General features: G+C 65.1%; 2 protein-coding genes across 4 annotated transcripts; both read left to right on the forward strand.

The window, feature by feature from the left end:
- The first annotated feature begins 374 nt into the window (after window positions 1-374).
- Window positions 375-10,836, forward strand: ANKRD24 (ankyrin repeat domain 24). Of its 2 annotated transcripts, none has more exons than XM_027720478.2 (19): window positions 375-762; window positions 3,979-4,109; window positions 4,196-4,284; window positions 4,525-4,589; window positions 5,330-5,387; window positions 5,492-5,562; window positions 5,683-5,789; window positions 5,875-6,062; window positions 6,586-6,614; window positions 6,723-6,815; window positions 7,056-7,160; window positions 7,438-7,482; window positions 7,585-7,683; window positions 7,762-7,834; window positions 7,926-8,047; window positions 8,128-9,285; window positions 10,026-10,163; window positions 10,259-10,324; window positions 10,568-10,836. In XM_027720478.2, exons 1-19 carry the CDS (start codon window positions 727-729, stop codon window positions 10,643-10,645), a joined length of 2,751 nt encoding a protein of 916 aa, XP_027576279.2. In that variant the 5' UTR covers window positions 375-726; the 3' UTR covers window positions 10,646-10,836. The 2 variants fall into 2 exon arrangements, with proteins under 2 accessions (XP_027576279.2, XP_027576278.2); XM_027720477.2 differs by lacking the exon at window positions 375-762 and adding an exon at window positions 2,339-2,476.
- Window positions 10,837-11,657: 821 nt separating this feature from the next.
- EBI3 (Epstein-Barr virus induced 3) lies at window positions 11,658-14,219 on the forward strand. Of its 2 annotated transcripts, XM_027720470.2 has the most exons (7): window positions 11,685-11,750; window positions 11,825-11,943; window positions 12,428-12,643; window positions 12,741-12,858; window positions 12,947-13,107; window positions 13,696-13,859; window positions 13,956-14,219. In XM_027720470.2, the coding sequence occupies exons 2-7, from the start codon at window positions 11,856-11,858 to the stop codon at window positions 14,106-14,108; spliced, it is 900 nt and encodes a 299-aa protein (XP_027576271.2). In that variant the 5' UTR covers window positions 11,685-11,750; window positions 11,825-11,855; the 3' UTR covers window positions 14,109-14,219. The 2 variants fall into 2 exon arrangements, with proteins under 2 accessions (XP_039245364.1, XP_027576271.2); XM_039389430.1 differs by having other exon boundaries at window positions 11,658-11,943.
- The last annotated feature ends 2,279 nt before the right edge of the window (window positions 14,220-16,498 follow it).

The following is a 16,498-nucleotide window of genomic DNA, read 5'->3' on the forward strand; positions in this document are numbered from 1 at the left end:
AGGGAGGGACAGGGGGTGCCAGGGAAGGGCAGAAGGTGCTGGCAAGGACAGGGGGTGCCAGGGAAGTTCAGGGGGTGTCCAGGGAAGTTCAGGGGGTGTAGGGGAAGGCGGGGGGGCTGGCAAGGGCAGGGGGTGCCAGGGAGAGGCAGGGAATGCCAGGGAAGGGAAGGAGGTGTCAGGCCAGGACAGGAGGTGCCACCAAGGTCAGGGGGTGCCAGGGCAGGGCAGTGAGTGCCAGGGAAGGACAGAGGTACCATCAAGGACAGGGGGGGTCAGGGAAGAACAGGGGGGTGCCATGGAATTTCAGGGGGTGCCAAGGAAATTCAGGGGGTGCCAAGGAAATTCAGGAGGTGCCAACCATCAGGACCCAGCCGTGCCTGTCACCAGCCCCCGAGAGGGCTGAGCAGCCCAAGCTGAGCCCCCCCAGCTCCCCCTCCAGCCCATGTCCCCTCTGCCCCCTGTCCCTGTCCCTGCAGGGACACACGGACACACGGACAGACAGACAGACCCCTCCCCAGCCGGACCCCCCCGGGCTGTAACCGCAGCCGCAGCCGTAACCCAACTCCCCGGGTCCTGTTCCCGGCTCCGCTGCGGCTGCGGGGACACGGGGACAGGGCTGGGAACAGCGGGACGGGACGGGACGGCTGAGCTGTCCCCGGGGGGGGACAAACCCTCCAGCACGGCCATCCCCCCTCCAGGTGCCACGAGGCTGAGGTTGGAGCCACCATGAAGAGCCTGAGGGCCAAGTTCAAGAAGGGAGACGTGAGTGCCATCCCTGGGGGCTTGGGGGCGCAGGGACCTCTCCTGGGATGTCCACAGGGACACGGGGACGTGCCCATGAGTATGCAGGGATACAGGGACCAGCCCTGGGATGCACACAGGGACATGGGGACCTGCCCTGGGATGTCCTTGAGGACGTGGGGACCTGCCCTGGCATATCCACAGGGACAGGAGGACACAGGGACCTGCCCTGGGATGTCCTTGGGGACATGGGGACCTGCCCTGGGATGCCCACAGGAACAAAGGGACCTGTCCTGGCATATCCACAGGGACATGAGGACACGGGGACCTGCCCTGGTGTGTCCTTGGGGACATGGGAATCTGCTCCAGGATGTCCCCAATTTCACAGGGACACGGAGACCTGCCCTGGGATGTCCATAAGGACACAGGGACACAGGGACCTGCCCTGGGATGTCCATAAGGACACAGGGACACATGGACCTGCCCTGGGATACAGGGACCTGCCCTGGGATGTCCATAAGGACACAGGGACCTCCCCTGGGATACAGGGACCTGCCCTGGAATGTCCACAGGGACACAGGAACCTGCCCTGGGATATGGGTGGGGACCTGCCCCAGAATGTCCCAAGTCTTACAGGGACTTGAAGACATGGAGATTCCCCCCAGGATGTCCCCAGTGTCACAGGGACACGGGAACACCCCCTGGGACAAGGAAGGGGTGGCCGCTCCCCATGGGGACAGCAGCCCCAAGGAGGTTGGCACTGCCACCCTGGCCGGTGGCATGGAGCCCCCAGCGCACCCCCGAGTGCTCCCAGAGCCATCCTTGGGAGTGGGGCAGAAAAAAGGAGAGAGAAGCAGGTCCCAGGTCCCCTCCCTGTCCCCTCCCTGGTGACAACTGCCAGCTTTCCAGCTGCCACAGCCCGCGGAAGCAGCGAGTCGATGCTCCTCAATTATTCAGGAGCCGCCTGGCACGGCCGAGGGCTCTGCCCCGGGGGCACAGGGTGACAGGGCGGGTGACAGGCACCCGGGGGACACGGCTGGGGACACGGGGACACAGGTTGGAGCCCCCCACCCACCTCAGGGGTGCTCCGTGCCTCAGTTCCCCCGCTCTGCCCTGGACAGTCCCCTGGGAGGCTCCCGCTGTCCTGCTGCTCCCGGGGCTCTGCCGGGACAGTGTCTGGGGACCCTCTGCACTTTGGGGGGAGTTCGGGGGGACCCGGAGATGCAGGCGGGGGGTCCTGCGCCCCCTTGGCCGCCGGGCTGCGGTGGGAGGTCAGTCCGTGCCCCCAGGGCGGGGCAGGGGGTCCCACGTCCCCCTCCTCGGGGGGCAGGATCTGAGGGGCAGGAGGATGCTCAGCCCTGCTTTGGGGGTGGTTTGATGCCTCGCTTGAGCTTGGGGTGGGAAAGCTGCGCCCACTCCCCAACCCCTCCCACTGGAACTGGGACCAGTCTGGGTGCTGGTCCCTAACTGGGGGATGCTCCGTGGCGGGATGCGGGGATGCTGAGGAGGGAGGGAGGGGAGGGGAGGAGGGAGGGAGGGACGGAGGGATGGAGGGAGGCGGGTCCCGCTTCCCACTGCGGCAGCCCCTGCCCCGCCCGGGCGGCGATGCTGCTCCGAGCCGGGCTCTGGGGTGGGCGGGCTGGCCCAGGCGGGGGGCGCGGGGTTTATGGCTGCCCGCCGCCTCCTCCTCAGCACCATGAAGCAGATCTGCCTCTGTGCCGCCGCCTCCTTCGCGGTACGTCCCCCTCGGGACCCCCCTCGGGACCCCTCCGGTCGCGTCCTGCGGGCTCAGCCGTGGCCCCCCCGCCCCGCCCGCACCCCCCGCGCCCCCATCCCCGGCCCCACCCCGGGGCTCCCCCTGCGCCCTCCCCAAACCTGCTTTGTCCTTGCCCCACAAGGGGGTGGGGGGCGCGGGCACCACCCTCCCAGTTTGCCCAGTAACCCTGGGAGACTGGTGTACTCCCTGCCCCGCCGGGCTGGAGGGGCTCCGAGGGGTTCCCGGCGGGCGCGGTGCCGCCGGGCTGGCTCGGGGCACGGTGCCAGCAGCTCCCGAAAGGTGACATCCATTTCCTGCCGCCGCGGCCGCAGCCGGCTCGGCTTTGTCGTCACCGGCCGCGGGGTGAACCCAGGACTTCCAGTCCTTGTCCTGGTGCTGTCCCGCTGCGGGTCAGTCCCTCGGGATAGGGAGGAACGGGAGCACTGGGAAAGCGAGGTCCCTTCCAGCCCCTCTGCTGTGCACGGGGACAGTGTCGTGCCCCGTTATCCCAGCGAGGCTGGAGCATCCCAGGGGAGCTGCCCCGGCTTGGTCCTTTCCTCCTCAGGGCTGGGATTGGGATCAGTGGGGAGAACGGGGCAGGGTGGGGCTCCCTTGGGTGCTGGCTGTGTTTATTGGGGTGGCAGGGGCAGCCGGGCTCGTTCCCAAATCCCAGCCGGTCCCACTGGGTCTGTAAATGCCCTGGTCTGTGAGCTGCAAACTGGGAGGGGCTGGAGGGGGCCCTCATCCCAGTCCCAGCTGAACCCTCCGTACTGGGAGTGGGACAGCACAGCCCCCAGCAGAGGGGCTGGCACAGAGACGGCCACCCCAAGGGGCAGGGCTGGGTGCAGGGCAGCAGGGACGGGGACAAAGACAGCCCCCAGCCCAGCCCTGGGGACAGCACAGTGCCACACACACAGTGTCACACACACAGTGCCACACAGTGTCACACACAGTGTCACAGAGTGTCACACAATGTCACACAGTGTCACACACACAGTGCCACACACACAGTGTCACACACACAGTGTCACACACACAATGTCACACACACAGTGTCACACAGTGTCACACACACAGTGTCACACACACAGTGTCACACACACAGTGTCACAGAGTGTCACACAATGTCACACAGTGTCACACAGTGTCACACACACAGTGTCACACAAGTGTCACACACACAGTGTCACAGAGTGTCACACAATGTCACACACACAGTGTCACACACAGTGTCACACACACAGTGTCACACACACAGTGTCACAGAGTGTCACACAATGTCACACAGTGTCACACACACAATGTCACACAATGTCACACACACAGTGTCACACACACAGTGTCACACACAGTGTCACACACACAGTGTCACACAATGTCACACACACAGTGTCACACACACAGTGTCACACACAGTGTCACACACACAGTGTCACACAATGTCACACAGTGTCACAGAGCTCCTCTGGGCTCTGTTGCAGAGCCAGGACTGGACCAAGAACGACGAGAAGCTCCTGCAGGCCGTGGACTACAACGATGCCGGGCGGGTGACGTCGCTCCTGCTCCGCAAGGGCCTGGTGCCCACCAAGCTGGACTCGGAGGGCAAATCTGCGTGAGTGCCACCCCACGCCCCGGGGACAGGGCCGGGGACGAGGGACACGAGTGCCACGGTGCCACAGCCCCCCGGTCTCGCTGCAGGTTCCACCTGGCTGCCACGCGGGGGAACGTGGACTGCCTGGAAGCCATGCTGGCCCACGGCGTGGATGCCATGACCAAGGACAGCTCGGGTGAGGGCAGGGCCACCACGTGCCCCTGGCTACTGCCACGGGCCGCCCAGGGCCACCTGGTTGTCCCCAGGGGACAGAGGTGACGGCCACGCCAGGAGTTCAAACCCTGAGCGATGAGGCTCCTGAGGATGTCCCTGTGCGCCCAGCCCGTGTGCCCATCCCTCTGTGTGTCCCCCAGGCTGTCCCCTGTGCCACAGACCTGCTGTCCGTGCTCTGACCCGTCTGTCTGTCCCTCCCCAGGTTCCACTGCCCTGCACTTGGCCTCCAAGCACGGGCACCCTCAGTGTGTCAGCAAACTGCTGCAGGTACGGGGCAGGTGGAGGGAGGGAGGGAGGGAGGGGAGGAGGAGGAGGAGGAGGAGGAGGAGGAGAAGGAGGAGGGTGCTGTGCCAACAGAGTGTCCTCCCTGTCCTTGAACCCCCTTCCCTCACCAGTGCCCTGACCTGGCATGGTGATTCCTGGCTCTGTGTGGTGCTGCCTGGCACCTACCTGGCCTTCCACGATGCCACGGGGCCACAGGCTGTCTGTCTGTCCCCTGTCCTTCATCACATCATGGAGCCACAGCTGGCTGGCTGTCCCCTGTCCTTCACCAGGCTGTCTGTCTGTCCCCTGTCCCCCCATGGAGCCACAGGCTGTCTGTCTGTCCCCTGTCCTCCACCACACCACAGAACCAACCACAGGCTGTCTGTCTGTCCCCTGTCCCCACAGAGCCACAGACTGTCTGTCCCCTGCCCTCCACTGTTCCAGGGAGCTGTGTCCACTCAAGGAGTCTGTCTGTCCCGTCCTTCACTTGGCTGTCTGTCTGTCTGTCCCCTGTGTTCCACCACACCATGGAACCCCTGTCTGTCTGTCCCCTGCCCTTTACTGTGTCACGGAGCCATAGCCTGTCTGTCTGTCCCTTGCCATCCACCATGGCATGCAGCCATGCCCACTCAAGCAATCTGTCAGTCTGTGCCCTGCCCTCCCCTGTGCCACAGAACCACATCCCCTCGAGTGGTCTGTCTGTCTGTCTGTCCCTTTCCTATAACCCAGGCTCTGTCCCTCAGGCCTCCTGCCCTGTGGATGTGGCCGACGGCAGCGGCCGGACCGCGCTGCACCTGGCAGGTGAGTGGGGACAGTGGGGACAGTGGGGACAGTGGGGACAGTGGGGACAGTGCCACCCTGCCCTGTCCCCGGGGAGGGAGCGCTCAGCTCTGTCCCTTCCACAGCCGTCAGCGGCTGCATCTCGTGCTCCGAGATCCTCTGTGACTTCAAGGCCCCCTTGAACATCAAGGACAAGGTGAGGTCCTGCTGCTCCTCGTGCTCCTCGTGCCAGGCTGTGCCTGCGGGGTGTGGAAATCAGGGGGGGATATCAGGTGGTGCCTTGTCTGCTCCTCCTCACCCCCCCTGCCCTGCCCAGGACGGCTCCACCCCGCTGATCCTGGCTGCCAAGATGTGCCACTCGGAGCTGTGCCGGTACCTGCTGCACCGCGGGGCCGCCGTCAACAGCCGGGACCTGCAGGGCAGGTGGGGCCGCGCCGGCGGGCACCGGGAGGGCACGTGGAGACCAAGGGGATGCCCCCCCTCACCTCTGCTGTCCCCCCGTGCCCAGGACAGCCCTGATGCTGGCCTGTGAGAGCGGCAGCGTGGAGACCGTGGAGGTGCTGGTCAACGCCGGCGCCCGCGTGGCCGTGGTCGATGCCACGGGCCACGACGCTGCTCACTACAGCCTGGCCACGGGCAACGCCCTCATCCAGCACTTCCTGCAGGAGGCTGCTCAGCGCCGCTCCTGGGCCAGTGGTGAGGCAGCCGTGGCACCCTGGTGCTCCCTGTGCCCCGGGGATGGAGGGTGAGGGGGTCGTCACCCCGCAGGGAATGGACCCGCGGGGGGATTGGCACCGTCAGGGCGCTTTGGGGCGGGGATGGAGGAGGCTGGGTGAGGCTGGGGGGCACATGGCCCCTTCTCTCAGGCACCAGGGCTGCCTCTGGCTGTGCTGTCACCAGCTGAGGTGGTGCTGACCCTCGGTTGCCTGGCTCAGTGTCTGCGCGTGCTTGCACACACGTGTTCATGCGTGTTTGCATGTTGAGGGGGTCTCAGTGCATGGGTGTTTTCACACGTGTCTGTGTGTGCACGTGTCTCCCTGTGTCTGCACTGCATCTCTGTCCTTCAGACCCGTGTGCATCCCTGTATTTGTCTGTCTGTGTCCCCTTGAACACTGTGCACTCACGTGTGTGTGTCCCCTGAGTGTCCCCACACCCACACGGGCTCTGGTCCCCTACAAACTTCCCTCCTGTTTCTCTTCCCTCCCGCTCTGCCCCTCAGAAGAGGAGTCAACTGAGCAGACATCCCAGGTGAGGGTCTGCCAGGGGGTCCCCCGGGGCTCTCTGAGGTGGCACTGGGTCAGGGAGGACAGAGGTCACCATGGGTGTGATGTCCCCTCTGCCCTGGTGTCTCCACAGACCTCTTCCCCCAGCCAGTCATCCGTCAGGGAGAAGAGCAGCACCCCGAGGAAGAGGAAGGCCCCTCTGCCTCCCCTGGGCACCCTCAGCCAGGTGAGAAGGGATCCCCCTTAGCTCCAGGTCCTCACCTGGCTCGCTTGCAGGGCACACCCCTGTGCTGGCCTCGGGGGGGTCCCCACCCTGCCAGAGCTTTTCCTTCTCTCCCTGGGGTCAGAAAGCGCCCTCAGGCACACGGTGGGATTTTTGGGGTGTCCCGTGCCAGGAGTTGGACCCGATGATCCTTGTGGGTCCCTTCCAGCTCGGGGAATTCCATGATTCTGTGATTACCTGCAGGAGGACCGGGACGCCTACGAGGAGATCGTGAGGCTGCGGCAGGAACGGGCCCAGTTCCTGCAGAAGATCCGGGGCTTGGAGCAGCAGGAGAAGCAGCGCCGGGAGGTACCAGCTGCAGGGCCCTGGGGAGATGGCACCGTGTCCCTGGGGAGCGGAGGGGACAGTGGGGATGGGGACAACAGGGATGGGGACAGCAGGGATGGGGACAGCAGGGATGAGGACAGCAGGGATGAGGACAGCAGGGATGGGGACAGCAGGGATGAGGACAGCAGGGATGAGGACAGCAGGGATGGGGACAGCAGGGATGGGGACAGCAGGGATGAGGACAGCAGGGATGGGGACAGCGTTCATCCCTCCCTGTTTTCTCTCTGGGTCCTGCTAGAGGGCAGAGCTGGACGAGGGCTCCCTGCGCTCCATGGAGAAGCAGGTAAAGGCCAGTGAGGAGCTCAAGGGTGCTCCTGGTGCTGGGAATGCCATCGGGACTCCAATGGGAGCCAGGAGGACACAATTCCTGCATCCTGCCCCTCAGATCCAGGAGCTGGAGCAGCAGCTGGCGGCCCGGGATGGGGAGAAGGAGCGGCTGGGCAAGGAGGTGGAGGCTCTGCGGAGCCGCTTGTCCTCGCTGGAGGTGGGTGTGGGCAGCAGCTGGCAGTGCCAGGGGCTGGGAGGGGTGTCAGTGAGGGTCACCACCACCCTGCGTCCCCAGAACGAGAAGGAGAACACGAGCTACGACATCGAGACGCTGCAGGACGAGGAGGGAGACCCGCTAGAGTTCCCAGGTAGGGAGGCCACCCGAGGGGGGGTGGCACTGGGGAGCGGGGGTGTGGGTGGGCACGGGTGGGCACCGAGCGGAGTCCCTGTGCCCCGCAGGAGCGGAGCTGCTGCTCTCCAAGAAGACGCTGAGCCCCTCGGCCGAGGAGCTGCTGGCCACGCTGCAGGGGCAGGTGCAGTCCCTCACCGTGCAGAACAAGGAGCTGAGGGACAAAATACAGGCATGTCCTCATCTGTCTGTCCGTCTGTCCCTCCCTCCTCCGCCCCCTGTCCCGCGGGGGCCTCACGGTGTCCTCGGCAGGTGCTGGAGAACTACGAGCGGGACGAGAGCAGCGCGCCCACCCCGGGGGACGTGGTGCCCGCCAGCCTCTACCGGGCCCTGCAGCGGGAGCTGGAGCAGCTGCGGGCACAGGGCGCGAGGGGCGAGGCCGGGGGGCGGCTGGAGGGGCAGCGTGGTGCCACCGAGAGAGCCCCGGAGCAAATCCCGGAGGGATTCCCGGAGGGAAGTGTGGCTCAGGGGCTTGCCGAGGAGCCGGCCTGGACGTGGGGCGAGTGCAAGGCAGTGCTGGGTGAGCTGGGGGTGCCACAACCACCGCCCTCCTCCTCCTCCTCCTCCTCGGGCGCGGAGCTGGCGGAGGCGCGGGCGGCCCTGCAGCAGGCACAGAAAGCTCTGGACGAGCGAGAGCAGCAGCTGAAGGATCTGCAGGCCCGACTGGAGGCCGCAGAGGCCGCGGCCTCGCCGGGAGCCTCCGCGGAGGAGGCGTCGAGGGAGAAGGAAGCGCTGCTGGAGCGCTGCGGGCGGGCGGAGGCCGAGGCCGAGGCGCTGCGGCGGGAGCTGGAGGCCAAGGCGCGGCGCGAGCCGGGAGGGCACGAGGAGGCGGCGGAGCTGGCGGAGCTGCGGGAGGCCCTGGCGCGGCAGGAGGCCGAGCTGGGCAGCCTGCGGGAGCAGCTGGCGGCGCGGCCCGTGGGGCGGCGGGAGCACGAGGAGGCCCTGGCGCGGCTGCGGCAGGCGCGGGCCGAGGGCTGGGTGCCGCGGGACGAGCACGCCCGCGCCACGGCCGCGCTGGAGGAGCAGGCGCGGGCGCTGCGGGAGCGGCTGGCGCAGCTGGAGGCGGCGGCCGAGGCCAAGGGGCGCGAGGCCTCCCGGCTGGAGGCCGAGCTGGCGGCGGCCGTGCCGCGCGCCGAGCACGAGGCGGCGGCGGCGGCGCTGCGGGAGGAGGCGGCGGCGCTGGGCCGGCGGCTGGAGGAGCTGGGCCGGCGGCACGAGAGGACGTGCGAGGAGGTGTTCAGGGTGCAGCGGCAGGCGCTGTTCATGAAGAGCGAGCGCCAGGCGGCCGAGGACGGGCTGGCGGCGGCGCAGAAGCAGCTGGAGGAGGCGCGGGCCGAGGCGCGGCGGCTGCGGGAGCTCCACGGCCACGCCGAGGACGCGGCTCGGCTGGTCAGGGAGAGGGACAGGAAGGTACGGGGGGGGGACACGGGGCAGAGGTTTGGGGGGAGTGGGGGGTCTGCCATTCCCAGCCCTCTGAAACTCGTTTGGTCTGAAAGTCCCCTCGAGCTCGGTGCAGAAGCCAGAGGGAAACAGCCACGGTCTCCCTGTGCTCCTCCAAACCCCCCCCACAACTCCTGGGAACCTCCTCCAGGGGGGATGAGACAGGACTGACTTGATTTCCCCCAGTTTGGCCCCAGTTCAGCGGCGCTTGCTCAAGCACAGGCTTCGTTTGGGTGGCAGAGCTGGGCTCAACTGGAGTTCTGTCCTTATTCCCTATTCTTTTTCTCAGGGCTGTTCAGTTCAAACAGGCAAAGGTGGTGCTGGGAGAAGGACTCTGGGGCTTTTAATCCCAGGAATTCCCCCTTGGAGGCAGCTCTGCCTCTGGGAGCTGCACACATGGAGTTACAGAATGGTTTGGGTTGAGGGGGATCCTAAAAATCATCCAGTGCCACCCCTTGCCACGGGCAGGGACACTTTCTACTATCCCAGGGTGCTCCAACCCAGCCTTGGACACTTCCAGGGATGGGGCAGCCACAGCTTCTCTGCCCAACCTGTGCCAGGGCCTCCCCACCCTCCCAGAGGAGAATTTCCTCTGCTCTCCTGGCTCTTCCCTGGTTTTCCCTTCCCCTTCCCAGGCACGGGGCCCACCCAGGGCTGCACCCCAGCAGGGTTGGGGTGCAGGGTCCCCCTGATCTCTGTGCACTCTGCAGATCACGGAGCTCTCCAAGGAGGTTTTCAGGCTGAAGGAAGCCCTGAACGCCCTCCCCAAGCCAGGGGAGCCTCCACAGTCCCCCCCCAACACCGCAGCGCTCCAGGACAGGATCCGAGCGCTGGAGGAGAAGCTGGAGGTGGGCCCTGGGGGGTTTGGGGGCCATCACCTGGTGGGTTCTGGGCTCCCACGAGCCCCCAGCCCCGTGGCCAAACCCCCCTCCCTGTCCTGCAGGAGACAGAGGTGCGGCACAGCAAGGTGGTGACGCTGTACCGGAGCCACCTGCTCTATGCAGTGCAGGTGAGACGGGGACAGGGCTGGGGGGACAGCTGGGGACACCGCTGGGGGGGACTGGGCCACCTGCCAGCCACGCCTTGGTGCCCACAGCAGGCAAACACGGGGCTGGGATGGAGGTTGGCGAGACCTGGGGGCAGAGGTGTGGGGGACTGAGGGACTGGTGCCAGCCCAGGGGCGCTTGGGACACACACAGAGACCTCCTGATGTCCCCCCTCGATGTCCCCATCGATGTCCCCTCCACGCCAGGGCCACATGGACGAGGACGTGCAGAGGCTCCTGTGCCAGATCCTGAGGATGCAGCGGCTGCAGGAGCAGAGCAGATGAGCCCCTGCCAGCACGGCAGTGCCATGGGGGGCGGTGGCACTGCCAGTGACACGGGGTGGGGACGGGTCTGTCACTGCACCCTCTGTGCCCCTTTGCTTGCCCTGTCACTGGCACCCACCCCCCACACCCACCCGGGCCCCGCTGCCCCCCGACCCAGCACAGCAGCAATAAAGTATTTATAGCCACACCAATTTTGGCTCCTCTCTGGGGGCACCAGGGTGGGCACGGGAGGCTGTGTGGGGAGCTGGGGGGGACAGCAGGGGATCATTGCCACCATCTCCAGCCCCACTGTCCCCAGAGGGTGACTGTGAAGGAAGGGGGCTCGGTGGCAGTGTGGAAAGGTGGGAACCCTCTTGGCCAGGGCTGGAATCCCTTTCCCGTGAGCCTGAGGCCCCGAGCGTGGGGATCCCAGTGGAACAACACTGGGAAGTGTGTTGGTCCCCACGGGGGACGGCGTTTCCTGCCCGAGGAAGTGGGATGAGGCCGTGGCTTCCCGCTCCGCTGGGGACACTCCGGTCCCAGAGGCCTGGCCCTGCTGTGGTGAGGATTTTGGGGGACTGGACTCCCCACGGGGCTGGGGGCAGAGGAGGGGGTGTTGGGGGTCTGGGGTGACCCCACAGCACCTGGTTTAGGGCACTGCAGGAGCCCCAAATCCAAGGAAAGTGAGGGATGTCCCTCCTGGGGTTGAGCCAGCCCAGGGACACGGCGGGAGGTGACAAGGGCAGGATCTGTCCCTGTGGGGCTGGGCTTGGGGACAGCAGGGAGCTCAGCTGGGCCCCCGGGCTGGGCTTTGGGGGTCTCTCTGAGGGATGGTCCCACCCTGGATGTCCATGGGGGTGGGGGCCATCCCAGGGTGCAGGTCCAGGTCTGGAGTGATCCTAAACCTCAATTCCAGGCACGGGACTGCAGGGGTGGCTGCAGGGCCCGGTAGGAAACTGTGGGAAGAGCAGGAGTTTTCATTCCCTCTCCTCCCTGGCAGCAGGATCTGGTCACCACAGCCAGAATCCATCCCTGTCCCTGGGGTGTGTGGCACAGCCAGAGGGGACACTGAGGCACAGCACTGTGGGGTGGCCCAGAGAGGGGTTTGAACCCCCCCAGCTTCAAGGTGATGTCCCCAGGCCCTGTGGTGTCCCTGCTGTCCCCTGCCCTGGGGTTTCATTGTCCTGCCTGTCCCTGCAGGTCACTGGGCAGTTCCTCTGAGCCTCCTGACATGAAGTGGCTTTGGGTGGTGGCTTTTGTGGCACCTGCCTGCACCGTCCCCTACAACGGCACTGGGGACAGGGACAATGGGGACAGAGGTATGTGGGACTGGGGGGACTGGGATGGAGGTTGGGAAGAACAGGGGACTGGGATGGAGGGACTGGGGGGACTGGGATGGAGGTTGGGAAGAACAAGAGACTGGGATGGAGGATTGGGGGATCGGGATGGAGGTTGGGAAGAACAAGAGACTGGGATGGAGGATTGGGGGATCGGGATGGAGGTTGGGAAGAACAAGGGACTGGGATGGAGGGCCTGGGGGACTGGGAGGGAGTATGGAGGGAAACAGGGGACATGGGGGGACAGAAACAGGGGCATGGAGGGACTGGTGGTGGAGGAACAGGGACAGTGGGGGCCTGGGGACACGAGGGCATCAAGGGCAGAGCCGGGGGGCTGGGGGCACTGGGGTGTTGGGAATGGCACTGGGGGGCCCAGGGGGGCCCAGACCCTTCCTGCCCCAGCGTCACCCCCACCATGGCACGTCCCCCTGACCCCTCTCTGGGCCCCCTCCCGTGTCCCCCCCAGCCCGCTGTGCCCCCCAGCACAGCCCCCTGGGCACCGAGGTGCTGTTGCAGTGCCCGGGGGGTCTGGCCGAGTGGCGCTGGGGGGGCACCGTCCTGGGCACGTCCCCTGCCCCGGGGCTGGCCCTGCCCAACGCCAGCCTGGCCCACGAGGGCAACTACAGCTGCCACCACCCCGGCACCGGCGAGACCTGGGCCACCATCTGCCTGCGCCTGGGCTGTGAGTGACCCTCCCCAGCCCTGCTGTGGCCCCCAGTGCTGCTGGGGGGGTCCCCTGGGGACACTGGCAGTGGGGTGACCCCTGTCCCCTTCCCCAGACCCCCCCTCTCCACCCGCCATCGAGTGCTGGGCCACCAGTTACCCGCAGGCTGTGAACTGCTCCTGGGCTCTGACCCCCGACCCGCTGCTGGACACTGACTTTGTGGCCACGTACAGGTCAGTGGGGGGGTCCTCAAAGCCCAGCTGAGCCCCCCCTGTGTCTGTGTCACCCCCCCTTCACCCAGCTGCCCCCTGTGCCCTCCAGGCACGGCACAGACACGGGCGAGTGCGAGCGCACGGGGCCGCGGAGCTGCTCCTTTGGGGACCTGCAGGTGTTTTCCCTCACCCCCTACGTGGTGAATGTGACGGCTGTGAACCCCCTGGGCATTGCCTCTGGAATCCTGCCCTTCCTCCTGGAGAACATCAGTGAGTGCAGCTGGCGTGGGGGGACACTGGAGTCCCCTCCACACCCGTCACACCTCACCCCCCTGGGTCTGATCCGGATACCTTTGGGTCTTTCCCCTCTGGTTTCTCCCTTCCTCGGGATGTGGAATCATCAGTGCGATGATTTGGGGGTCTCAGGTTGTCTCTGCAGCCTGCATTGCACAGCTCAGCTCACAGGGAGGGGACACACGGTGTCCCTGGATCCCCCTGGGTGTCCCTGGATCCCCCTGCGTGTCCCTGAATCCCCCAGGCATCACCTTCCCCTTCATTTAAAAAAGAAGAAAAAAGGCTTTTTACACAGGCAGATGGTGGTAGGACGTGGGGAATGGTTTTAATCCACACGAGGAGAGATTGAGATGGGATATTGGGAAGGAATTCCTCCCTGGTACAGGTTGGGCAGAGAAGCTGTGGCTGCCCCATCCCTGGAAGTGTTCAAGGCCAGGCTGGAGCAACTTGGGCTAGTGGAAGGTGTCCCTGCCCATGGCAGGGGTGGAACTGGATGGGCTTTAAGGTCCCTTCCAACCCAAACCATTCTGGGATTCCCTGATTCCTTATCTCCCTGTTCCTCAGTAAAGCCGGACCCCCCTGAGGACCTGAGGGTCTCCCCCATCCCTGGAGAGACCACAAAGCTGCTGCTGGAGTGGAGCCCTCCGGCATCCTGGCCCTTCCCAGAGTACTTCCCACTGAAGTATCACCTCCGCTACACCCGGGACAATGATTCTGTCCCCACCACGGTACTGCCACCCCCCCGCTCCCACCCGGGGCAAACTGAGGCTGCCCTGCACACACAGGGCCGTGTCCCCGGGTGTCCCTAACCCTGCTGTCCCCAGATCGGGCCATTCGAGCCGACATCCCACATCCTGACCGACGTGGAACCCGGGACCCTCCACCACATCCAGGTGGCCGCCAAGGAGGTGGCGGATTTCGGGGAGTCCAGCGCCTGGAGCCCGCCGGCCTCGGGGACACCCTGGGAGGGGCCGTGATGGGCAGGGTATGGCCACTGTCCCACGGCCCTCCCACAGTCCCCTGTCCCACCGAGGGACCCCAGTACTGCCAGGAACGGGCAATAAACTGGCTGCAGGCTCTGCCCCTGTTCTGATTGTGTGGGATGTTTGTGATGGCTGAGCTGCCCCTGGGGATGGTCCCTTCACTGCCCCAGGACAGTCCCTTTTCTGCCACTGAGGAAGGTCCCTTTTCTGCCCGAGGATGGTCCCTTTTCTGCACCTGGACGGCCCCTTCGGTGCCTCAGTACGGTCCCTTTTTACTGCCCCAGGATGGTCCCTTTCCTGCCTCAGGACGGTCCCTATTCTGCCCTCGGGGACTGCCCCTTCACTCCCCCGGAACGGTCCCTTTGCTGCCCCAGGACGGTCCCTTTGCTGCCCCTGGGGTCGCTCTGTTTTCTGCCCTTTGACGTTCCCTCTTCTGCCCTTTGAGGTTCCCTTTTCTGCCCTTTGAGGTTCCCTTTTCCTGCCCTTTGACGGTCCCTGTGGTGCCCGCGAAGCCGACCAGCCCCATTCCCGCCCCGCCATGGCCACAGGGGCGGGCACAGCCCCCTGAGCCCCCTCATCGCCCCCCGGGTGCCCTCGCTGACAGACATCTGAGACAACCAATAGCAGGCGAGCATTCACCGGCCGGCGGCCCGCTCCACCAATGAGCGGCGGGGAGGGGCGGGACTATTCCCAGGGAGCGGCGGCGCTGAGGGGTGGGCGGCCATGTCGGACACCGGCTGGGTGCGGGCACCGTGCTCGCTGTGGGGGTCCCTGATCACCGTGGGGCCGTTACACCCAAAACCGGAGCCCCGGGGCCGTTACCGACCCACACCGGAGCCCCGGGGCTGGTGTGTCGCCCCCCCGCTGGTGCCCGGCGGTCATTACACGTCGCTGCCTTCCCGCCCTCCGGCAGCGGGCGCTGCGCCGTTCCCGCCGCCCGCGGCCCCTGCGCGCGGGGCCGGGCGACCCCGGGGCGCGGCCCCTCAGGGACTGAGGCGATGGCGGGGCCCTGAGGGGGGAGACCGAAACGCTGAGGGGTTTGGGAGGGGAAAGGAGCTTAAAGGTTATCTATTCCCACCCCTGCCATGGGCAGGGACACTTTCCACCAGACCAGGTTGCTCCAGCCTGGCCTTGGACATTTCCAGGGATGGGGCGGCCACAGCTTCTCTGGGAAATCCATTCCAGCCCCTCATCGCCCTCACCATCAACAGGTTCCTCCTAATATCCCATTTAACTCTGATCTCACATTCGCAGTACCTTCTTCTTCACATTCCCTCCTAAGACCTGCTTTTGTTTCTCTGAGCTGCCTTTAGTCCCTCTGGTCCCCTCAGGACCTCCCTGCTCCTGTCAAAAGCAGGACTGAGGTTTGTTGTACAGTTGTGTGTGTTCCCAAATTCCCAGTAGCTCCTGTTCCATCAATGGGGACACAGAGAACAAGAAATTAATAAAGAAGGAAATTAGTCAAAAGTGGTGTCTTTCTTACAAGGAAAACTGCAGACACAGAATCCGAACAGAAATGATGGAGGAACATCTGTGACATTTGAGAGCTGCCAGGCACCAATAAAACCTGCCCTGCCAAGGATGTTTTTTTAATCAGAGCCCAAAATCAAAGATTTTTGATTAAGAGAAAAAATACAAACTGCCCACGATGCTCAGCTGACAAGAACCATCCTGGAAAAGCTCTCATGAATTTGCCATCACAGCACCCTGTGTTATCCAGGACAACAGGACAAGTGGGAATGACTTCAAACTGCCAGAAGGCAGGGATTTAGATGGGATATTGGGAAGAAATCCTTCTCTGTGAGGGTGGGGAGGCCCTGGCACAGGTTGGGCAGAGAAGCTGTGGCTGCCCCATCCCTGGAAGTGTCCAAGGCCAGGTTGGACGGGGCTTGGAGCAACCTGGGCTAGTGGAAGGTGTCCCTGCCCATGGCAGGGGGTGGGACTGGATGGGCTTTAAGGGCCCTTCCAACTCAAACCATTCTGGGATTCTGGGATTCTCTTCAGTCCCTCACCCTCTAATGACATCTCAAGAGGCCCTGGTGGCATCCAGTGTTCCCTGGAGCTTTTCCAGGACACTGGGATAGCCCTGCTTCCCTCCGCCAGCCCCAGCGCCTTTGCTGGACTTTGCTGGTCCTTGCAGAGAATTCCCTTTTCCATGTTTAGCCAAAGCTGGGGCAGGACTCTCCCACCCTCCAGAGAACCCTGGGGCTTTCTCTGGGATTTGCTTGGGACCCGGAGACCTGCCACCTTCCAGAGAGCTCCGAGGGCTTTCCCAACCTTTCCCAGGCTTTGCCGCCCTCCAGATTTCCTTGGCGCCTTTGCCAACCTTTGGAAAGTTTGGAAGTGTCCTTCTGCCCTTCGGGGAGCCCCAGGACCTTCCCCGA

Source organism: Pipra filicauda, unplaced genomic scaffold (genome assembly GCF_003945595.2).
Source record: "Pipra filicauda isolate LSUMZ 115617 unplaced genomic scaffold, ASM394559v2 scaffold729_size357988_pilon, whole genome shotgun sequence".
NCBI lineage: Eukaryota > Metazoa > Chordata > Aves > Passeriformes > Pipridae > Pipra > Pipra filicauda.